The sequence below is a fragment of the Staurois parvus genome, unplaced genomic scaffold (assembly GCF_062004578.1).
Source record: "Staurois parvus isolate SC_StPar_1 unplaced genomic scaffold, SC_StPar_1.0 ptg000938l, whole genome shotgun sequence".
In the NCBI taxonomy this organism is placed as follows: Eukaryota; Metazoa; Chordata; class Amphibia; order Anura; family Ranidae; genus Staurois; species Staurois parvus.
Genome location: NW_028318734.1, coordinates 222,181 through 247,431, shown reverse-complemented (window position 1 = coordinate 247,431; position 25,251 = coordinate 222,181). Strand labels below are relative to the sequence as shown.

The 25,251-nt window shown below is 46.4% G+C and overlaps 1 protein-coding gene across 1 annotated transcript; it reads left to right on the top strand.

Annotated features, from left to right (window-relative positions):
* Positions 1 to 244: 244 nt before the first annotated feature.
* LOC149441886 (serine/threonine-protein kinase SBK1-like) lies at positions 245 to 4,021 on the top strand. Its single transcript, XM_089656789.1, has 5 exons — positions 245 to 328; positions 2,557 to 2,725; positions 3,057 to 3,259; positions 3,659 to 3,848; positions 3,975 to 4,021. Exons 1-5 carry the CDS (start codon positions 245 to 247, stop codon positions 4,019 to 4,021), a joined length of 693 nt encoding a protein of 230 aa, XP_089512915.1.
* The last annotated feature ends 21,230 nt before the right edge of the window (positions 4,022 to 25,251 follow it).

Genomic DNA, 25,251 nt, shown 5'->3' with positions numbered 1-25,251 from the left:
ATTGTAACTCATGTGGACCCTTTTGTTTAATTTGACAGGAGTACAACATTTTACATAAAAATCTCACAGGTCTAATGCTATGAGCTCTTGCTGAGAACATAAAGGTCACATTGACCGGGAAAGTTCCTGAAAATGTTGTTTTTTTAAGGTACCTGAAAAGAGATTGTGGTCCATTCTGAGACTTCACAGTTTTAGAGAGAATGTTCTAGAGAAGTGCCACTAATATCTTCTGATGGCCTTTAGCATGGCGTCTGCTATCTTGTACTGGGTACAAAAAGTGAAGCAACAATTTTCCATGTTTTATATGATGGCTCTGAATATAATTACAGTGAGCTCTGTGTTTGTCCTCCTGACTTTATGTAACAAGACTATAAACTCGGTATAGCTGGTCGGCAACAAGAGAGCAGAGCATCTCTTGTAGTCCTTATGGTTAGAGATGAGCGAATTTTTCAAAAATTCGATTCGGCTGATTCGGCGAATTCCAGGATGAAATTCGATTTGATGCGAATTAATTCGCTACGAAGTTAACTTATAAAAAGGGTTTCTAGGCTTCAGAGAGCCTTTAAATTAGTGCAGAACACTGTACCTTTAATTTAAATGCCCTTGGAGATGAGGAAGGAGAAGGAGAAGGATGAGAAGAAGGAGAAGGAGAAGGATGAGAAGAAGGAGAAGGATGAGAAGAAGGAGAAGGAGAAGGATGAGAAGAAGGAAAAGGATGAGAAGAAGGAGAAGGAGAAGGAGGAGAAGGAGAAGGATGAGAAGAAGGAGAAGGATGAGAAGAAGGAGAAGGATGAGAAGAAGGAGAAGGATGAGAAGAAGGAGAAGGATGAGAAGAAGGAGAAGGAGAAGGATGAGAAGAAGGAGAAGGATGAGAAGAAGGAGAAGGAGGAGAAGAAGGAGAAGGAGAAGGATGAGAAGAAGGAGAAGGATGAGAAGAAGGATGAGAAGAAGGATGAGAAGAAGGAGAAGGATGAGAAGAAGGATGAGAAGAAGGAGAAGGATGAGAAGAAGGATGAGAAGAAGGAGAAGGATGAGAAGAAGGATGAGAAGAAGGAGAAGGATGAGAAGAAGGAGAAGGATGAGAAGAAGGATGAGAAGAAGGATGAGAAGAAGGAGAAGGATGAGAAGAAGGATGAGAAGAAGGATGAGAAGAAGGAGAAGGATGAGAAGGACAGTTCTGTGACAGTTTCTGTCTATTTCTGACAGTTCTGGGACATTCCTTCCATACAGCGGTTGAAACATTGTATCTATTTGTTTCCATAAATGACATTCTGCAGATACACTTAGAGGAGCTCTGCAGATACACTTTTTGCCGGCTTGGAATTATTCTTATTTTCATCCTACTTCTTCTTCTTCTTCTTCATCCTCATCCTCATCCTCTTCTTCTTCTTCTGAGGATGAGGATGAAGAAGAAGAAGAAGAAGAAGAAGAAGTAGGATGAAAATAAGATTAATTCCAAGCCGGCAAAAAGTGTATCTGCAGAGCTCCTCTAAGTGTATCTGCAGAATAGAGGAACTCTGCACATACACTTTTTGCCGGCTTGGAATTATTCTTATTTTCATCCTACTTCTTCTTCTTCTTCTTCATCCTCATCCTCTTCTTCTTCTTCTGAGGATGAGGATGAGGATGAAGAAGAAGAAGAAGAAGTAGGATGAAAATAAGAATTCCAAACCGGCAAAAAGTGTATCTGCAGAGTTCCTCTATTTCTGACAGTTCTCTGACAGCTTCTTCACATGTACAGCGGTTGAAACATCTGTATCCTAAATGGAAACTAATAGATACAATGTTTCAACCGCTAAACATGTGTTCCTTCTGTCAGAGAACTGTCAGAAATAGCGGAGCTCACTGCAGGGACACTTTTGCCGGCTGATCGGGAAATATTCGATTCGCGCACCCGAAGTAGGCAAAATTTCGGATTTGACGCGAATCGAATATTTCCTGAAATTCGTATCGAATTCCGGTTCGCCTGGTTCGATTCGCTCATCTCTACTTATGGTATTTGTAGTCATTTCATGGAAGTATCTGCCAGAAATATTGGTGGTCACCAAACTACTTCTGGCAGCAGATACACCTTTCCATCAATGCTGGCCAATGTTTATTACATTCTTTCCTGAAGGACTTTTGAGCAAAAAATTTGTTTTTTGACCCCCAGTTACTAAGAGGGCCCCCACACACAACTGAACTGGTAACTATTGGATATATCCTGGCACTTATTTATGTATAGCTGTATGTCTTGTCTTTTAGATAAGTTTTTTTTATACTTGGTCCAGTTATAACCTTGCTTGATAATTTTCTTGTATATAAATAGATTGCCGGCTTTCCGTATTTTAGCTCTACTCCATAAATTTCTGTTGGTTTGTTTGAACTCTCACTTTAGAATTCAAACTTTATTCCTGAGTCACATACATACAGATGTGGAGGTCTAGTGAGCATTTCATATTTATAGCTATATAACTGAGGTAACCGTATTCACATGGGACACATGTCTATGGTTTCTCATAAAAAATGTGTTTGCCTAAAAATGTACCATGTTTGATTTTTTTTTTTGCTCTCTAGAACACTATGGCCTCCATTGCCCATGATGTGGACCATCTTCTGTATAGATTGGTCTCAATCCATTCACAAGGAATAAAGAAGGTAGACATACAGGAGCACTTCCTCATTCTGCGGGAACTTGGAAAAGGTGGATTTGGGAAAGTATTCTTGGCAAACGACAGGAAAACAGGTCAGTGAATAAATCTAATCACCATTGCAATGTCCTCTACAAATATTTATGTATATGAACTGCATGTAAATTTGATCTGCAAGACAGACTTTTCCAAGAGGTCACTAATTGTAGATTTACTGTAAATTAAAAGGAGCAGTAAAGTAGAATCCTGTGCAACACTCTATATATAGAATAGCAGGAATATGGAGTGAACCTATATGGCCCAATGATGGAATGTATTACATTTATATGAAAGGACTACATCTGGGTGCAACAGATCATATTAGAGTGATTTTCAAGTGAAACATACAGAAATTACCAGCTTAACATTTCCAATTTTTCATCTAAGGTGGAAAAATGACATTGAAAGTTATGGAGAAAAACAGAACCACTCAGCGGTCTTTCCTCCGGGAGTTCAGTATTTCATCCTTACTTTCACTTCATCCCAACATCATCAGATACTGTGGAAATGCCTTCACCACCACCAACCACTTTGTATTTTCCCAAGAACTGGCACCTCTTGGTGATCTGCTCTCCATGATTATAACACATGTAAGTACATTAAGATTTAAGTATTAAGAATTGTTTATTCTTTGGTTTGGATGGAGTTAAGAAGAGTTACAACTCCTGTCAAATTATTTTATGCTGTCTGTATCCATTTGAAAAGATTTCCTTTCACTTCCTCTCCTAGAGATGCAACAGGAAGTGAATGAGAGGAAACTCCTTTAGTTGACATTAGTAGAGGTGTCCATGTTGAAAGATTTACACTTGCCTTTTGTTCTGACTACTCATACGTGTTCTGCGCACATACAGACATACGTATGACAAAAGAATCCAGCCCTAGTCTAAAACTAAAATAGTTATAGATATACATAGAATTCAGTTGTTTCTAGATAAATATTCTGAATTTCTCATTTCTGGATAAGTATTCTGAATTTCTTTTTTTTTTAGGTGGGAATTCCAGAAGATGCAGTGAAGAGGTGCGATGTGCAGTTCTCAAGTGCTCTTGAATTTATTGTGGAGAAAGGACTGGTGTACATGGATGTAAAGCCAGACAATGTTTTAGTGTTTGACCGGGACTGCCATTCCATCAAGCTCACAGACTTTGGTCTTGCTAAGGTCAAAGGCACAGTGATTAGAGGTAGGTGTGGCACCGTGTCTTACATGGCTCCAGAAATGTGCAAAATTGGCACTTCAGATGGTTTGGTTGTGGATGGCAGCCTTGATGTGTAGGCATTTAGAGTAGTCATCTACTGTTTTCTTACAGGAGAGCTTCCATGGGAGGATGCCATTCTAGACAATGAAAAATATTAAAGTTTTGTGGCTTGGCAAAACAATGTCCAGATTGATAATCCTCCTGAAGCATTGACCAAGGTTGCCTCTGGGATACGAAGGATGTTTAGTGATCTTTTGGCCATTGACTATACCAAAAGGAGTAAGACTACATAAGTGCTGAAATATACAAGGGAAAGCTGGATAGCAGAAAGCCCAGATTCATCCAAAAGGTGAGAGCATGAGGGTACCCTAGAAAACTATTCTTCTGTGAAATCTGAAGAACCCTTTTGTGAGGCCCCCAACCTGAACGCCTCACAGAGCAGCAAATCCATCATGTCAAGCTTCATCTCCACGTCTGGCTGGTTGATCATAGACACTTCTGTGTCCCAGTCAGAGATGACTCCAAAGCCACCTAAGGATGACATGACAGAGGCACTAATCATATTTGACGATGAATTCTCTTTACATGTTGGTGCAGAGGTTGATATTGGGTAAAGAAGACTGGTGAGTGATGGCACCTCTGAAAGAACATCATATATGGTCAAAATTCTCAGGTATGTGACTATCTTGAAAAAAAGGCATCATAAGATCCTATATGTATTTTGCAGTAGTCAGCTCCACAATTCTAACGTTAGGGGCATGTCACACTGCCAGTTCTGGGCTAAGTATGTAGGCATTACTCTCCTACTGTCCCACCATCACTATTTTTTCCCATCCATGTCCAGAGAATAGCTCTCAGCTCTCCACATTTAGAGAGACTGCCCCTTCTTTGGAACTAAACCCTTTGTCCTTCTGTTCCTTACCTGGAATCTTGTAACACACTAAACCTTTCATTCAACCTCTAAATTATTGCAGGTGTGGCAGGGGGGTGTTCTATGCCTACATACTTTGTGCTATGTGTCCCCCTTCTCAGAAAGTTGGGAGTTTTGCAGATGATGGAACTCTTGTTAGCAATTCTCAGACTGGTGGGGTTAAGTCTTGTAGTTACAAGTATTAAGGTAAAATCAGAATTTAAGAGTCTGATATAAATGGCCTTCTAGTGAACAATGATAATAGCAGGACTCTTGTTTTTACACTCTTAGCATTTCGCTATTAAATATTTTAATTGGTTGACAGATCTATTGTGCTATGACATTGCCAAGTCCAATTGATATATGTTTAGTGCAGTAACTTGCAGTAAAGTGTAGGAAACTGAGTTTGATTTTTTTAACCAACCTATAGAAGTGAACCGATTGAAGGTTGTGTCCTTCTTGGTTGGTGCAGGTCTCTATCCCTTTATATATTGCTTTAATAACTAGGATTGTCTATTTTAGGGCTATTTTCTGAATTACAAAAAAACACCTATAAAGCCCGAGTCTGTGACCTTATAATTTATTAGCATTTCATATATCATTCTAACATTATTTACTGCAGGATATTCAGTTATTCTATAGAGAAGTTGTCCTGCTGAACTGACCACATGCAGTTTGTCATTATAAATTTATTTTTCATTTTTGCATTTCACAGATAATTTCTATATTTTTTCCAACAATATTTCTTTATTTTTTTTTAGATGACAAGTCTGGACTATCCCCAATGGATGAACAAGACCCCTGCCTGGTACACGGTGGATGTAACTTGTACATATATGAGTAGTTACTCCTCCTATGCATTGGGTGGTGCTCTTGATTGTTCTCTGTAGGGAAACATGCATGTTGATCCTGCCAGAAGTCCAGTGAGCTCCTAAATTCCTGTATGAGCTAACACTTTTTCTGCTGCACTGAAATTCCAAACAATGCTGTCAGCCAGGTTTAGAAAGGCATGCCTTGCTCTGTAATGAGGATATATATTAGTTAGTCAACCACTTTGCCATATATCTTGCATGAATTGGGTTCATCATCTCTTTCTTCCTCAGCAATCCCACCAGACTAGTGTAGGACATTCAGTCACTGCTGGCCTTCCATTCTGAAGATGTACCTAAATATTTATCTCAGATGTTTTTCTCTCTCCCACTCCACTATTTCTCTCTCTCTACCATTTTTCCTCTCCCCTTTTCTCCTCCCCTTTCCTCCCATCTTCTTCTCTCCTCTCCCTCATCTACCTCCCCCCCCATTTTCTCCTCTATCGGTTTCCTTTTGCTCTCTTTTTTTTTCTCTTTCCCTCTATTTACCCCTTTACTCTCTCACTTCCATCCCCTCCTATCCATCTCCCTTCCACTCTCCTCTCTCTCTCTTTCTTCACTTCTCCTCATTATTTTCTTAATTTTTCTCTCTCTTTCCTCCCTTCTCCTTCTCTCTCCCTCTCCAATCCTTCTCTTCCCTTTCCCTTCTCTGTCTCTTATATTTCCCTCTCCTGCCCTTCCCTGTCTGTTTGTTTTCTCTTTTCCCCTTCACCTCTCTCTGTTCCTCTCCTCTACCCTCTCTTTCTCTCTCTTCTCCTCCTCTCTGTCAATCCTCCTGCCCCCTTTCCCCTCTCTCATTCTGTCTCCTCCCCTCTCCTTTTCTCTTTCTTTCTTTCCCTCTCCTCCTCCTCCCATCCCTGTCTCTCAATTTAGTTCAATTCAAATACATTTTATTGTCAGGAGCATATACATTTTAGAATTGCCAAAACATTTGAGGAGTTTGCATGGTTTAGGTGGGATGGGAGGGGCAATGTTGGGGGGAGAGTAATATAAACTGGATGGGAGGAGCATATGTAGAGGATTTATAAGTTCACAGTTTTTCATGTCCCTCTTATTCTGTGACATGCTGTAACAAAAGGGGAGCTATTTTCCACGTTGGTTCCTCTTCTCCCAGGAGAATGTGGAGTTTTCTCTTTTTTTCTGTTGAAGTGAAGTCCGGGATGAGAGTGAAGGGTCTCTGAAAGTGAGTGTCCCTCACTGATGAGTGTAGCAATTGTGCACACAGAGATGGACGTGGTCATCCATCTTGCTAAGGATCCTCCATCTTGTATCTCTCCCCCTGCAATCCCCCCTCCCTCTCTGTTGAGTGACACGTGGTCTCTGTGTGCTGGGTTCAAAAGTGCACAGGCAATCAGGCCCAGCGGGACAGCTTCATGGTTATAAATCCCACCGCTGCCACCGATATGTGACAATCGTGGTGTCAGACCCCCAGCCCTTCTCACCAACTCGTGACCAAAGGACTAGCCAATCTAAAACCGTGCTGTCCCGTGCATAACAATACCACGCTCAGCTGCACCCTGCACAAAGATTTTCCAGCTAATGGACCAAAATCTATGTACCGCAGCCTGAGAGCGATTGTTACTGGGAAGGGTTGTGTGCGTAATTAACCCGACCCAGTAACAATCGCTCTCAGGCTGCGGTACATAGATTGTGGTCCATTAGCTGGAAAATCTTTGTGCAGGGTGCAGCTGAGCGTGGTATTGTTACGCACGTGATAGCACAGTTTTAGATTGGCTAGTCCTTCAGTCACGAGTTGGTGAGAAGGGCTGGGGGTCTGATGCCGCGATCGTCACAATGAGTACTTGGGGCCCTGTAGCAGGAAGTGGTCCTCGTCCTCCAGGACCCCCTAGTCATATTGCTGGCACAGTCTGCTCTCCCTGGGATTGTAGGTCTGTTTGTGCCGTCCTGATTCGATTTCCAGGCTGTGGGAGCTCAGTCTGTACAGGCTCAGGGTCTGTCTGTCTGTCTTTGGGTCGGGTAGAATGTCCAAGTATGGGGCCAGTTTGTCTTTCTCTATTTAATGATAAGTAGTTAATTTCTTGGAGTTTGTTGTTTCATTTCCAAATCTATGACATATTTCCCTTTGAAATCATTTACTATGCCTTTTTTGGAATTTGTCAGCCTGCAATATTTGTGATGGACAAGGTGCTGATGCAGGCCACATTTCTGGACTGGTCCCTGGTTGGTGAGTAGGGCTTAATAATGATATGAGTTGGGACTGTAGTTTTGTAGGTGGTCCCAGTATAATAGTGCCCTCTTCTGCTCTCTTTTATTAGATTTTTTTCATTACAAAAAAAGTGTTAAATACACATAAATCTGGAAACAGAAAACAAAAGCCAAAATGATAACAAACTTCTCCCATGTATCCCAATTACCTCATATCATATTTTTCCCTGCCCCCTCATCCCTCCCCTCTCTCCCCCTATTTCCCTAAAACCACACCACTTTCCCAACCTTATCATCGTTATCAGTCTATATCTGTATTCCCTTCCTACTATCCCTTTTTCTCTGTGGGCCATCCTTAAAAGCTCCCCCCAGTACTCATTTACTTATATTCCAAGCTGTTCAAATATCTTTTAGTTGTTTAAAAGGCCAACCACTTACTCCATGTTTTCATAACTTTTTCCATTTTGTCCTCTTCAGTATGACACAACTCCTCCATCTTATAAATGTTATCTACTCTATTTCCCCAATCATTCATACTTGGTAGATCAGGGGCAAGCCACAATTTGGGAATCAGGTCCTTAGCCGCACTAACTAGATGGTATAGTACCCTGTTCTTACGTAGATTAATCAAAGTGTCAGGGATCCCCTCGATCCCCGCCGCGTTGGTCCCGGCGCAGGCGCAGTATGCTGCTCGGCGCAGGGACTCGAGCACTGGTTCCAGGCCGGCCGCGGCGTTCGAGTTCGCGCATGCGCAGTAGAAGCCGCGGCCGCCCGCTGGGCACCAATGGCAGCGCAGGGCGGGATATTTAAACGACCCTGAGCTGTCATTCAGTGCCTTCTGGTCTTTCCTGCATCCTGAATCCTGTGAACCTGTACCCTGTAAGTTATTGACCCGGATTGTACCTGACCTTGCTGTTTTCTCCTATTCTGACCCTTGCTTTGCCTGACCTCTCTCCTGAATGCCCCTATTGGATTTGACCTGCTGTTGCTGACCTGGCGTGTGACCCGACCATTCTATGCCCGCTGCCTTGTACCTTGCCGCCCTCTCTGTTACCGACCCGGCCCGTCTGACCTTGCTCATCCATCCATCCATCCCGTGCAGCGGGGTCTTCTGACCTCCTCACATCAGACTCTTCCCCGTGGGAGCCCCTTGCGCATACTACTACCACTGACGGGCGCACCCAGTAGCCACGACCTGGTCTCAGGAAGCTCCAAGTCCATCCCCACCATCAGGGGCTCTGGTGAACAAGCACCCTGGGACTTAGGACTCCGTGCGCTGGGGACGCCTATTCAGTGGAGTGCTAGTAGTACCGCCGGGAGATCCCTTACAGTACCAGAAGGCCATGACTGAGTCTAGAGGAGGTCCCTCTCCGCTGGAGGAGATCTGCAGGCACCTGTCCAATTTGACACAGACCGTATCGGCCCTGCGGATTGAAACCCAATTTCAGGCCTGCACTATATCCGCTCCCGCCCCACAGGCCGCGGTCACCACATCTCCAGCTGTAGCAGCCCCTGTGCTGGTGTCTGGGGCATCCGCACCACTCCCGGCGGCCGACCCCCGAGTACCCTTACCGGAACGTTTTCACGGGGACCGCATACGTTTTAGATCATTCCGCGAGTCCTGCCTCCTCTATTTTGAGCTACAACCCCGAACCTTCGTGACTGAATCCGTGAAGGTGGGGTTCGTCATCTCCCTCCTGCAGGGTGAACCCCAAGACTGGGCCCATCGATTACGGGGAAAAAACGACCCTCACCTCAGTTCGGTTGACAGTTTTTTTGATGCTATGGCCATCCTTTATGATGACCCACAGCGGGCAGCTTCTGCTGAAGCTACTCTGTATACGCTCCGGCAAGGCCGCCGAGCGGCGGAGGAGTACGCAGCTGATTTTAGGCGATGGATGGGGGATACTCGCTGGAACGAGTTCGCACTCCTGCATCAGTTCCGTATTGGCCTATCAGATGGCCTGAAAGACGAGCTCGCCCGGGTGGAGGTACCTGAGACTTTAGAGGACTTAATAGCACTGACCATCAAAATTGACCGTAGACTGCGGGAACGCAGGTTAGAGAGGTCCGGCCAGGGTCATGGAAATCCCTGGGGATCATTTCAGGGTCCCAGTCAAACACCTAGTCCAGTCGTCCAAAACCGGTCACCTGGAGACAACCCCGAACCCATGCAGCTCGGCCTGGCACGGCCTAAACTATCCCCAGAGGAACATCTGCGCAGACGATCCCAGAACCTGTGCCTCTATTGTGGCGAAGCTGGTCATATGGTACGATCCTGCCCGCAGAAACTGAGTAAGTGCACCTCTTCTTCCTTATCCATTGGTAATGTTGGTCCATCCCAATACTTAGTGGTACCCCTTTCCTTTCAGCTTCCAGAAAGGACCGTGGAAGTATCGGCCATAATTGACTCTGGGGCATGCAGCTGCTTCGTGGATATTAATTTTGCTCACCAGCAGGGTATTCCCCTTCAGTTGAAACAGAAGGGGTTCAATATTTATTTGGCCGACGGTTCCCGAATAAAATCGGGAGTAGTGAACCAGGAAACCCCCTCCATCACCACTGTCATTGCCGGCCAGCACCAGGAATTCCTCCGCCTGGATGCTATAGCTTCACCCCTCTTCCCAGTCATTCTGGGGCTCCCATGGTTACGGGCCCATAACCCCCAGATTGACTGGGCGACCGGAGTAATCACGTTCCCTTCCCCATACTGTCGAATATACTGCCGCACTTCGGGCCCGGGGGCCCCCCAAATCCTCCTGTGCTCTGAGGGGGAAGCGGAACTAAAACAAGTAATCCCTGCGGTCTACCATGGGTTTTTAGACGTATTCAGCAAACGGGGAGCTGATACTCTACCCCCCCACCGCCCTTATGACTGCCCCATTGACCTGTTACCCGGCTCAGAAATTCCTTTTGGGCGAATCTTCCCCCTTTCAGAGCCCGAATTGGGGGCCCTAAAGGAATATATCGAGGACAGCCTCCAGAAGGGGTTCATCGGTCACTCCACCTCACCGGCGGGGGCGGGAATCTTCTTTGTTGAAAAGAAGGACAAAACCTTAAGGCCATGTATCGATTACAGGGAATTGAACAGGGTCACGATAAAAAACCGTTACCCACTACCATTAGTACCTGAGCTGTTCCAAAGCTTAAAGTCAGCAGTGGTTTTTACCAAGCTGGATCTGAGGGGGGCGTACAACTTGATTCGCATAAGGGAGGGGGACGAGTGGAAGACGGCCTTCCGCACCCGCTTCGGTCATTTTGAATATCTGGTCAAGCCGTTCGGGTTGTGCAATGCTCCGGCCACTTTTCAACACTTTGTAAACGATATTTTTAGGGACTTTCTGGACGTCTTCATGATCGTTTATTTAGACGACATTCTGATTTTCTCCCCGTCTTTGGGGGAACACAGAATACATGTAGCAAAAGTATTGGGGCGGTTGCGGCAGCATGGGTTGTACGCCAAGGCAGAAAAATGTTGTTTTGAACAATCCAGCATTGCCTTCTTGGGCCTGATTATCTCCACCGCGGGGGTCGCGATGGATCCCCAGAAGGTCGCTGCAATACTGGATTGGCCTGAACCCACAGATAGGAAAGGCGTCCAACGATTCATCGGCTTTGCAAATTTTTACCGGAAGTTCATCAAGAACTTCTCGGGTCTGGTCTCCCCCATTACTCAGCTAACCAAGCTGGGAACCCGATTCAGATGGACACCAGAAGCGCAGGGAGCTTTCGAAGTCTTAAAGAAGCTGTTCACTTCAGCACCCATTTTGGGTCACCCAGACGCCGCTCTGCCCTATATCGTGGAGGTAGATGCATCGGAGAATGCGGTAGGCTCCATCCTCTCCCAACGAAAAGGCACCAAGGAACTGCTCCACCCTGTAGCATTCTTCTCACGGAAGCTGACCCCAGCGGAGAAGAACTATGATATCGGTGATCGAGAGCTACTAGCGATCAAAACGGCGTTAGAGGAATGGAGGTACCTGCTGGAAGGTGCGGTGCACCCCATCTTAATATTTACTGACCACAAGAACCTAGAGTATCTGAGAACCGCCAAGCGTCTACGCCTGCGACAGGCGAGATGGGCACTATTCTTTTCGAGATTCAACTTCCATATTACGTACCGGCCGGGATCAAAGAACACTAAGCCGGATGCGTTATCACGGATGTACGAAGACGCCAAGGAGACCCCAGTACCTGACACCATCCTGTCCTCGGGTAACTTCTTGGTCCTTCAGTCGGATCTTCGTTCCAGGCTAATGGAGGCTTCCACAAACTTCTCTACCCCAGGCGGAGGGCCGCTCCGGAACAAGGGGGGACTCCTATGGAGGGATGACCGAATTGTGGTGCCGGAAGAAACCCGAACCCTGGTCTTGGGGCATTGCCACGACCACCCAATGGCGGGGCACTTTGGCCCAGAAAAGACCCTGGAACTTCTCCGATGCTCATTCTGGTGGCCAGACATGGCTAAGGATTGTAAGGGCTATGTCAGATCCTGTGTCACCTGCCAGAAGAACAAGCCAGCAAGAAACAAGGTTTGGGGTCTGCTGCGACCCTTACCTATTCCTGAACGGCCTTGGCAAAAGATCTCACTAGACTTTATAGTCGAGCTTCCGCCATCCCGAGACCACACGGCAATCCTGGTAGTCGTGGACCGCTTGTCCAAGATGGCCCACTTCATCCCGTTGAAGAAAACCCCCTCGGCGGCCGAGACCGCGCAAGTCTTCATTCGTGAGGTAGTCAGGTTGCATGGGGTCCCTGAAGACATTGTCTCGGACCGAGGGGTCCAGTTCACGTCCAGATTCTGGAGGGCACTGTGCAAAGCCCTGGACATCAAATTATCTCTCTCCTCTGCGTTCCACCCTCAAACTAACGGTCAAACCGAAAGGACCAATCAGACCTTGGAGCAATACTTAAGATGCTATACCTCGTTTACTCAAGATGACTGGCTGCCACTTCTTCCTTTAGCGGAATTTGCGTATAACAACGCCCGCCACTCAGCAACAGGGCAGTCCCCGTTCTTTGCCAACTATGGCTTTCACCCAGTCTTCCTCCCGGATTTGGTGTCGGAATGCCCAGTACCAGCAACACAAGATGTGGTAACGTTCTTCGCTGCGAACAATAAGAAGCTTCAAGTGGCCATCAGTCGGGCCCAGGAAGACTACAGGAAAGCATTCAACAGGAAACGGAGAGGAGATCTGGTATTGCGGCCTGGGGAGAAGGTTTGGCTGGCGACGTCCAATCTAAAGATGCTTTGCCCGTCAAAGAAATTGGGACCCAAATTTATAGGCCCCTTCTGCATTAAACGGATGGTTAACGAAGTAGCCTACGAACTCGCCCTCCCTGACACGCTCAAGATCCACCCGGTCTTTCATGTGTCCCTTCTGAAGCCTGTGGTCCCAGATGCCTTCCCTGACCGGGAATCGAGACCCCCGGAAGCGGTAACGGTCGAAGGAGAAGAAGAGTTCGAGGTTGAAACAATCCTGAAGTGTCGAAGGAGGGGAGGCCAGACCCAATTCCTTATCAAATGGAAGGGCTATGGTCCTGAGGACAATTCTTGGGAACCAGCCCATAATGTCCATGCACCCAGACTTGTCCGGAGGTTCTTTCGCGATCACCCGTGGTGGAGAGATCGGGTGGGCATCCGGAGGTTGCCCGTAGGGGGGGGCAATGTCAGGGATCCCCTCGATCCCCGCCGCGTTGGTCCCGGCGCAGGCGCAGTATGCCGCCCGGCGCAGGGACTCGAGCACTGGTTCCGGGCCGGCCGCGGCGTTCGAGTTCGCGCATGCGCAGTAGAAGCCGCGGCCGCCCGCTGGGCACCAATGGCAGCGCAGGGCGGGATATTTAAACGACCCTGAGCTGTCATTCAGTGCCTTCTGGTCTTTCCTGCATCCTGAATCCTGTGAACCTGTACCCTGTAAGTTATTGACCCGGATTGTACCTGACCTTGCTGTTTTCTCCTATTCTGACCCTTGCTTTGCCTGACCTCTCTCCTGAATGCCCCCTATTGGATTTGACCTGCTGTTGCTGACCTGGCGTGTGACCCGACCATTCTATGCCCGCTGCCTTGTACCTTGCCGCCCTCTCTGTTACCGACCCAGCCCGTCTGACCTTGCTCATCCATCCATCCATCCCGTGCAGCGGGGTCTTCTGACCTCCTCACATCAGACTCTTCCCCGTGGGAGCCCCTTGTGCATACTACTACCACTGACGGGCGCACCCAGTAGCCACGACCTGGTCTCAGGAAGCTCCAAGTCCATCCCCACCATCAGGGGCTCTGGTGAACAAGCACCCTGGGACTTAGACTCCGTGCGCTGGGGACGCCTATTCAGTGGAGTGCTAGTAGTACCGCCGGGCGGTCCCTTACACAAAGATTCAAATTTATAAAATAAACAAATCCACAGATCTCTCTGTATAGTAATCCCACTTATTTCCTGAATATATTGTAATACTTCCTTCCAATATTCTTGTATATCTGGACATTCCCACCATATATGAGCCATCGTGCCCTTTCCCTCACAACCTCTCCAACATAAAGGTGAAATCTCAACCTGTTGTTTATGTGCTTTACTCAGTGTGATATACCATCTAGCCATACATTTATAGTACATTTCCACCGTGCTCATGTTTGTTACCTCGTTGAGACAAAATGCCCCAATTGGCAATATCTCAGTTCATCTAAGACAAAATCAAATCCCTTTTATTCTTTAATTATTGTAAAGTGCATAACTTCCCTTTGTCTACTATATCTCCCAAATGTGCATTTCTATCTTTAAACCATTTTCCCGAAATGTTTCCCCTCCCCGGGGGAAAAAATTTGGTGTCCATCAACAGCAACAATAATGAATTATATTTCCATCCCATAAACTTGTGTAAACCATCCCAGACTCTCAATACTTCCCGTGTCAATGTGCTACTATTTTCATCCAATGCTCAAAACTCTTGTGGGATCCATATGATTCTCTCCAACTGTGTTCGCTTAATATGCCCTCCAGTTTATCCCACCTTCTTTCTTGTGAATTATGTGTCCAATCCACCACCCGTGATAATAACACCAACAAATAATACTTTCTCATATCTGGCAAATGTAGTCCTCCATTCTCTTTCTGATAGCATATGGTTTCATACTTAATTCTTGGTTTCTTGTTAGCCCATATAAACCTCGATATCAATTTTTTATTATCCTAAAAAATGATCCGAGTAAGTTTATAGGGAGCATCTGAAACTTATACAGGATTTTTGGGACTATTACCATCTTAACCAGATCTATCCGCCCAATCCATGAAGCCCACCCCCCTGAGAGTCTTGTCAGCTCTTCTTTAATTTCATTTATTAGTGGGATATAATTAACCTGGTATAGGTCCTTTGTGCAGGGGTTAATTTTATTCCTAAATAATTTAAATCTCTTTCCCTCCATGCAAATGGAAATTTTTCTTCTAAGTTCTTCCTTTCTGCCTTCGACGTGTTAATATTCAAAATCTCAGATTTTGTAGGGTTTATTTTTAAATGAGATAACTCTCCATACTGTTTCCACACTGTTAAGTGCCATTAAGTTAGGTAGTGCCACCCTAGGGTTCACTATATAAACAGCATGTTGTCTGCATATGCAGCTGCCTTATGTTCCACCTCTCCTATCTTAATCCCTTAATTCCTGTAATATCTATATTCTTTCTTACCGCTGCCAGAAGAGGTTCCAGGGATAATACAAACAAAAACGGGAATAGTGGGCATCCCTGTCTAGTTCCATTTTGCATTTCAAAAGTCCCAGACAGGGTCCCGTCAACCTTCACTGCTGCTGAAGGGCTATTATAAAGCCCTTTTATCCACTTCATAATTTTTTCCCCTAATCCCAGCACCTCCAATGTATTTAACATAAATCCCCAGTCTACCCTATCGAAGGCTTTTTCTGTGTCTATTGACAGGATTGTTGTTGACTGCCTACCTCTCTTTGCTTTTTGTAGAAGGAGTAATGTCCTCAAACCATTATCTCTTCCTTCCCTACCTGGGACAAAACCTACCTGGTCTAAATGTACCCATTCCGGCATCAGTTCCTTCAACCTGATAGCTAATACTTTTACGAACAATTTGGCATCAGTATTTAGTAATGATATGGGTCTATAGCTATTACATTGTGAGCTATCTTTCCCTTCCTTGAGAATGATTGTTATATGTGTGTGCAATGATTCTCCTCTCATTTCTGTTCCTTCTCCCAAAGCATTCATATATCTACAAAGTTTAGGGACTAATAACTCTTTACAATTTTATAATATCCCACGTATACCCATCAGGGCCCGGGCTCTTTCCCCCCGCTGTGTTCATTAGAGCCGTCCTTATTTCATCTTGAGAGATTCTCGTTCTAGGGATATTAACCAGTTGCCCACCAACCACAGTACATACACTGCGGCAGGGCGGCACCACTGCGCAAAATCACTTATATATGCGTGATTTTGCATTTCGGGTAGGGGGCACGCGCGAAGCACACGACTGCCCTAAATGTGCCGCTGATCGTGGCCGCGGGTGTCAATCACCGGGTCCTGGCCGGTGATTACCCACCAGAGCCTGGCCATTACCGGCAATCACTGACAGGAAGCACGGCTGCAGTGATTACACTGCAGCTCTCCTCCCCGTCAGTTTGAGCACACTGTTCCGGATCACTGAGCACAGCTTTCCAGATCAGTGTGTTACTGTGAAGTACACCCCCCCCGCCCCCTAGTAAAATACTCCCCTCACACAGTTAACCCTTTGATTGCCTCCAAATGTTAACCCCTTCCTCCCCAGTGCCATTAGTACAGTGTCAGTGTTTTTTTTTTGCACTGATCACTGTATTGGTGTCACTGGGGATGTCAGTGACCCCAAGTCAGTTCACCCCCCAGGTGTCAGAATGTCTGCCGCAGTCCCGCTCTAAGTCGCTGATCGCCTCCATAAGTCGCTAATCGCCTCCACTATTAGTATACAAAGAAAAATGCCCAGTATATACACCGCCATTTGTAAACGCTATAACTTTCACGTAAACCAATTAATTTACACGGATTGGGATTTTTTTTAGCAAAGACATGTTGCAGAATACTTTTTTTTTATCTTAATAGTACTCCAATATACAGAAACGTATTACAATACAGATATAGAATATGAAAAAAGTGAAATATCATACAATAACCCAAATATTATATCAAAAATATATTATTATTTTTATTATTATTATACAGCGCTTTATAATATAACGGGAGACAATACAACAACTATACAGTTCAATACAAGAGGGAATTGAGGGCCTGATCCTTGAAGTTTACAATCTAGGAGGGAGGGGCTAGTGGTACAATAGGTAAAACTGTGGGGGATGGAGTGGTTGGAAGCGTAGAGGATACCAGTAGTAGCAGAGGGCGGGGTTGGCTTCCCTGAAGAGATAGGAATATAATCCATAATAGATAAATATAATCAAATAAGTCACTCGTGTCCAAAAGTAAAAGTCATTCCAATCTCTGATTAAAATATGGAAAATTTCCGATCTTTAATAACGACGAGCCCTCCTATTGGCTCCCAAAGGAAATGTGAACCTCAAGAAAAAGGGAAACTCATATAGTGCATTAACTTTATAAAATGCAATAAAAAAAATATAAATACCAATAAAAGACAATATTCAGTATATAAGGATATAAACAGCGCCATTTGTAAATTGGGAAAGCATCTGATCACACCGATCTTGGTTTGATTAGATCATGTAAGGACAAGGCGAGATCTAGAGTCTGATAGACCCCAGATTTCTCAAAAAAGAAAATATGACAATGCCCATTGTCCCCTTATAGGGGACATTTGCATTCCCTGTGGTAGAATTAAACATAAATTTTTGGAAAATGAAGAAAAAAACCCAAAAACATATTTTTTCTTTCTTTTTTTATATTTCAAAACCTTGTGTGAAAAAATTAGATCCGCAAAATGCTCACCATGCCTCTTTTTAAATTCCTTGAGGTGTCTACTTTCCAAAAAGGGGTCATTGGGGGGATTTGGTGCTATCCTGGCATTTCAGGGCCTCTGAAACTGCGATAGGTAGTGAGGAAGTGAAATGAGGAAGTTACGCACCTTCAGGCTTTCAAAGTGGTCATTGGATTTCAGGCTCCTGTATGTGGCTAGGTTCCCAAAAAAATATTACACATGTGGTATCCCCATACTTGTGGTATCCCCATATTCGGTAGAAGTATGGGGATACCTCCCCCTCACTCCCCCTCTCTGTTGGGGTCCCTCAAGGCTCCGTCCTCGGGCCCCTTCTCTTCTCCATCTACACCTCCTCCCTTGGCCAACTCATACACTCTCACGGCTTCAACTACCACCTCTATGCCGATGACACACAAATCTATCTCTCAACCCCCCACCTCACCCCCTCGGTCTCCACCCGAATCACACACCTACTGAGCGACATATCAGACTGAATGTCACTCCACTTCCTTAAACTGAACCTCTCCAAAACCGAGCTCCTAGTCTTCCCCCCAGCCCGGACCCCACCCCCCACTGACTTCTCCATCATGTCCAACAACACCACCATCAAATCCACCCCGCAGGCCAGAGTACTTGGTGTCATTCTGGACTCCAACCTATCCTTCCAGCCCCAAGTCCAATCTTTAACTAACTCATGCAGACTCCACCTCCGCAACATCACCAAAATCCGCACGTTCCTAACCCCAGAAACCACTAAACAGCTCATCCACTCCCTCATCATATCACGACTCGACTACTGCAACTCCCTCCTCACTGGCCTGCCTTGCCACTGGCTATCCCCGCTTCAGTCCATCCTGAATACGGCTGCCAGACTCATTCACCTTTCCAACCGCTCTGTCTCCGCTACCCCCCTCTGCCAATCCCTCCACTGGCCTCCATTCAGTGTCCTCCATCCCCCTCTGCCAATCCCTCCACTGGCCTCCACTCAGTGTCCTCCACCCCTCTCTGCCAATCCCTCCACTGGCCTCCACTCAGTGTCCTCCACCCCTCTCTGCCAATCCCTCCACTGGCCTCCACTCAGTGTCCTCCACCCCTCTCTGCCAATCCCTCCACTGCTCCACTCAGTGTCCTCCATCCCCCTCTGCCAATCCCTCCACTGGCCTCCACTCAGTGTCCTCCACCCCTCTCTGCCAATCCCTCCACTGGCCTCCACCCCCCTCTGCCAATCCCTCCACTGGCCTCCACCCCTCTCTGACAATCCCTCCACTGGCTTCCGATTGCACAATGGATGAAATTCAAAATCCTAACACTGACGTACAAAGCTGTCCACCATACTGCCCCGAACTACATCACTGACCTAATATCCAAGTACCGCCCAACACGCACACTCCGCTCCTCACAAGACCTCCTTCTGTCTAGTTCCCTGGTCTCCTCCTCCCATGCCCACCTGCAGGACTTCTCCAGGGTGTCACCCATCCTTTGGAACTCCCTACCCCAACCCATCAGATTATCACCTACTCTCCTCTCCTTTAGGCGCACCCTGAAAACCCATCTCTTCAGGGAAGCCTACCCCACCCCCTACTAATTGCCAAACTCCTCTACTCTTCCTACCACTCCATCCCTCACAGCTATCTCCTCCTGTGCCACCACCCCCTCCCTCCTAGATTGTAAACTCCAAGGAGCAGGGCCCCCAATCCCCTCATGTTTTGCATTGTATTGGTATTGTTCTGTCACATGTTCTGTCCCCCTTTGTAATGTACAGCGCTGAGCGAATTATCGGCGCTTTATAAATACTGTATAATAATAATAATAAGTAGCAGAATGTATTTTGGGATGTAATTCCACATAGACCCATGACTTGTGCGAGAAATATCAAATTTAAATGATATCTTTGTATTAAAAACGTTGTATTCACACAAAGCAATCATTTATTGGGATTTTTTACCACAAACATGGAGCAGAATACATTTTGGCTTAAATTTATAACTAACTTTTAGTTTATTATAATTTTTTATAGTCGAAAGTAAAAATATAGTTGGTCTTTTTTTGTTTATACTGCGAAAAATAAAAAGCGCGCAGGTGATCAAATACCACCAAAAGAAGGCTCTATTTGTGTGAAAAAAAGGACGTAAATTTCATTTGGGAGAGGCGTGGCCAGGAAGGGGGGTAAATCCTCAGGAGGGCGAGGGGTTAATAGAATGTAAATCAATGTAAACGGACAAAAACGGATGAAAAACTGATGTGAACTGACCTGGATTTTCCTGGAAAAAACATGACTGACCTGATATAAAAACCAAAACGCCCGTGTGAATGCGTTCTGAGCCCGGGTTCACACTGATGCGGTGTGGAATTCGCTGCGTTTTCTGTGCAAATTCCGCACCGCATCAGAATCACCCCCGTTCATGCGAAGCGCTGCGGGGGGTGTGTTGAGTTAACAACACCCCAAAATCGCATTGCGATATCGGATCACAGGTGTGACTACCCATGTGATCCGATTCTACTGTGGACTCAGAAAGGGTCCTGCGCAGGGGCGGACTGACAACTCATGGGGCCCCCGGGCAATAGGGGATCATGGGGCCCCTGTGTCCTTGCCCAAACTCAAAAAAGCTTATGAAAAAGGTACCAGGGGCATCTCATGGGGCCCCCTACTGACCCCGGGCCCTCGGGCAGTGCCTGAGTTTCCAAATATTCAGTCCGCCCCTGGTCCTGCGTGATTTTGGTGCGGATTCGGTGTGATTGGATCCATACAAAATGTACGACTTCCATCGCACGGCACACAATTGGCGTGTGATTTGTACATTAATGCGGTGCGGTTCCTGTGTGAATCACATGTGATATGCCGCACTGCACACGCGTGATCCCGGGCTGAGTGGAGGAACCTTTGCCATGTATGTGTTCTAGTCATCCAGACTGGTGGAGATCCCGGGGAGCCTAACGACCCTCTGATTGGGCTCAGGCCTGAGACTCGGACTTCAGTCTGCTAATGAGGTCAGGTGTGAGCGGCTGCATGGGCCATCTTTACCCCACTAGGCTCACACCTGTGCAGTTTGTGTTTCATCCATTTCTCTGGTGCTTTTTGTGGTGTATTTGGCATTTTTGGATATGTGTTTTTGACTTATTTTTGTTGCATTTTGCATCTTTTTTACCTTGTTGCTAGGCAGATTAAAACACAAAACACATCAAAAACACACTCCATGCTTTTCTGTGGAGTTTCCATTGAAGTCTATAGAACCAAAAACACAACTTTTTTCATTTAAAAGAACTCCCTGAGCCTTTGCAAAAACCGCAGCGGGTGAAAACGCAGAGATGTGATCCTGTCCCATAGGAGACCATAAATGGACTGGACTGCGTTTCTGCAAAACACAATGGAAATCGCACAGCTGTGCACTTAGACCCCGGGCACATTGGCTGCGATTTGGCATGTAATTTGCATGTCAAGTAACTTGTAAATCGTATGCCAAGTCGCACCCTATTGTCCGCAATTACAGCGGTCATATCGGCGCGGTTCTGGATTGGTCGGAGCCGCACCCATCTCTAAAGTAGTACATCTGTGTCAGATGTCTTGCAAATCGCAATGCAATCGTCATGTCCTCCGACTGAAATCATGCGACTTCACTGTAAGTCACACAATTTCAAAGTCAGACTTGATGTGACCGGGGGCTTAGTGCCGGTCATACCGGAGCGATTTCAGGTGGGATTTGGGAATTGAAATCGCATCTAATGGAGGTGAATGTCCTAACCTGTGCGATTTGCTGCGGCGCGATTTCTAAAGTAGTTCTGGCGTGACTTTTTCTGAGGTTTTGTTGCGATTTCACATACATAGAATAGAATGGAAATCGCACAGCAAATGGTAAGAAATCGTTGAACATCCTCACAAGTCACAATGAAGTGTTCAGAAATCGCACACATGCGGCGGTGTGACCGGTGACTTAGGGCTGAATCACAAAGGAACGCTCAGCGCTTTCCTGCGCCATTCATATGCGGGTCTATGTGCTGCGATTTCTTGCTCAGTCATTTGAATGGGATGAAATCCCTCCACACTACAAGTGATGCATGCACGGTTTTTTTTAATCACACGACAACTGAATCGCATGGAACTTAGTACCATGCAGGTTTGGTACCGGTCAAAGCAATGCATTTCTGACCTGCGTTTGGGGTGTTGTTAACTATATCTGACCCCTGCAACAGATCGCAAAAGCACGTCATTTGAGCAGGAATCGCACCGCATTTGTATGGTTCAAGTCGCATCCGCGCCAAATAGATGCAAGACCCCTTTTAATATCTGCACCTGAATGGCATTGCCGGGTGAGAACATCCATACGATGCGATTTCTGGCAATTCTGGCCCTATAGTAGAACTACGGCTACAGGACTGTGCAAAATCACACCTATATACCGTCTATGTATATATATATGTGTGTGTGTGTATATATATGTGTGTGTGTGTGTATATATATGTGTGTGTGTGTGTATATATATGTGTGTGTGTGTGTGTGTGTATATATATATGTGTGTGTGTGTGTGTGTATATATATATATGTGTGTGTGATTTGTATTTCTGGGTAGGGGGTGCGTACACCGCCATTGGTGGCTGGGGATGTCAATCACTGAGCCCCGTACACCCCATACACCCGGTACACCCCGCACACCCCATACATCCCTGTACACCACATACACCCCGCACATCCCTGTATACCACATACACCCCGCACATCCCTGTATACCACATACACCCCGCACATCCCTGTATACCACATACACCCCGCACATCCCTGTACACCACATACACCCCACACATCCCTGTACACCCCGTACATCCCACACATCCCTGTACACCCCACACATCCCTGTACACCCTGTACATCCCACACATCCCTGTACATCCCATACATCCCTGTACACCACGTACACCCCATACATCCCTGTACACCACATACATCCCTGTACACCACATACACCCCTGTACATCCCATACGTCCCCGTACACCACATACACCCCTTACATCCCTGTACACCACATACACCCCATACGTCCCTGTACACCCCATACATCCCTGTACACCACATACACCCCTGTACATCCCATATGTCCCCGTACACCACATACACCCCATACATCCCTGTACATCCCATACATCCCTGTACACCACATACATCCCTGTACACCACATACACCCCATACATCCCTGTACACCACATACACCCCATACATCCCTGTACATCCCATACATCCCTGTACACCACATACACCCCTGTACACCACATACACCCCATACATCTCATACATCCCATACACCCCGCACATCCCTGTACACCTCGTACATCACACACATTCCTGTACATCCCACACATCCCTGTACACCCCGCGTATCCCTGTACACCCCGTAACCTCGCACATTCCTGTATACTCTGTGCATCCCACACATCCCTGTACACCCCGCGTATCCCTGTACACCCCGTAACCTCGCACATTCCTGTATACTCTGTGCATCCCACATATCCCTGTACGCCCTGCACATCCCTGTACATCCCATACACCCCTGTACATCCTGTACACCCCCTACATCCCATATACCCTGTATACCCCATACACCCCCGTACATCCCATATACCCTGTATACCCCAGACACCCCCGTACATCCCATACACCCCTCACATCCTTGTACACCCCCTACATCCCATGCACCCCGTACATCCCATACACCTCGTACATCCCTGTACACCCCCTACATCCCATAAACCCCATGCATCCCACAGGGCAAGCAGGTATTCTGACAGGTGTGCAGGAGCCCTGCATGTCATCAGTGGTGTACTGAGCGCCGGTGCAATGCTTTCCAGGCTCCTGCAGACAGAAATATAAATGCACATTATTGTACCGGCAGAAAATGTACATTTATTATTGTTTGTAAAAAGGAGACGTTGTCCTTTAAGTGCCGACCTCCTAACCCCAGGCCTAATCCTTCCCCCGCTCTGCATACACCACAGCTGAACTCTGCCTGGAATTAGGCCGGCCAGCTTGGAGAGGTGCATGTGGTTGTGTTTCTTATGACTTTCAGATGTGCATCATGAAAGGCAGAGCCCATAGTATAGGTCCAGGGTCACACCCATGCGTTTTCCACAGCAGAAACGCACAGCAGTCCGTGTGCCATGATTTCCTATGGGACACGTTCCCCTCTCACCCGCTGCGTTTTATGGAAAGGACTTTTTTTAAAAGCTAAAATTTGCATTTTTGGTTCAATAGACTTCAATGGAGGCGCTACAGAAAAGCATGGAGTGCATTTTTTTTAAATGTGTTTTTGCATTTTAATCTACCCGGCAACAAGTTGAAAAAAAATTGCAAAACGCATAAAAAAAAAGAAACAGCTCAAATGCAAACTGCATAGGTGTGACCCTCCCCCCCCTTACATGGTATACAGACTTTATACTATACTGATCAGTGAGTGGGAAGGGCTGCAGCTTGGGGCACCGTCACTGGCTGGTATTGGTCATGTGATGAGTGGGCGGGGTGAATGCCTCCTATATCTGGGTGGAGAGGAGAAGCAGTTAGTCATTTGTATGTTGGGGAGAGTGGAGTGCTGGGTGAGGGGGGAATTATACCAAAATCCAATGACATTGAAGCTGCTTCTAGGGAAAAGCTTGATTCATAGATGAGGCCAGAGATAGAGGGACAGAGATGACGTTTATCTAAGTATAGGGAGAGAACCAACTTATAAATCAGTCCAAGGAGCGCGAACAGGGAGATTTCTATATGAGGGACAGAGCTCAGTCCAGAGAGCACCAACAGGGAGATTTCTATATCAGGAACAGAGCTCAGTCCAGGGAGCGCCAACAGGTAGAGATCTATATGAGAGCTTAGTCCGGGGTGTGCCAAAAGGGAGATTTCTAGATCCAAGTCCGAGATTAGTCCAGGGTGCACCAACAGGGAGATTTGTATATCAGACCGATTTCAGTCCAGGGAGCGCCAACAGGGAGATTTTTAGATCCGAGAGATGGCTCAGACCAGGGTGCAACAGGGAGATTTCCATATCAGGAACAGAGCTCAGTCTGGGGAGTGCCAACAGGGGGATTTCTATATGAGAGCTTAGCCCAGGGTGCACCAACAGGGAGATTTCTAGATCCAAGAATGAGCTCAGTCCAGGGAGTGCTAACGGAGATTTCTAGATCAGGGAGCGATAACTGATTTCTAGATCAATGATGGGGCTCAGTCTGGGGAGTGCCAACAGGGAGATTTCTATATCCGGGACAGAGCTCAGTCTGGGGAGAACCAACAGGGAGAGATCTATATCAGATCTTAGTCCAGGGTGTGCCAACAGGGAGATTTCTATATCGGGGACACAGCTCAGACCAGGGTGCGCCAACAGGGAGGTTTGTATATCAGAGCTCAATCCGGGGAGCACCAACAGGGAGATTTCTAGATCCAAGAATGAGCTCAATCCGGGGAGCACCAACAGGGAGATTTCTAGATCCGAGAGCTCAGTCCAGGGAGCTTCAACGGGGAGACTTCTATATCAGGGACA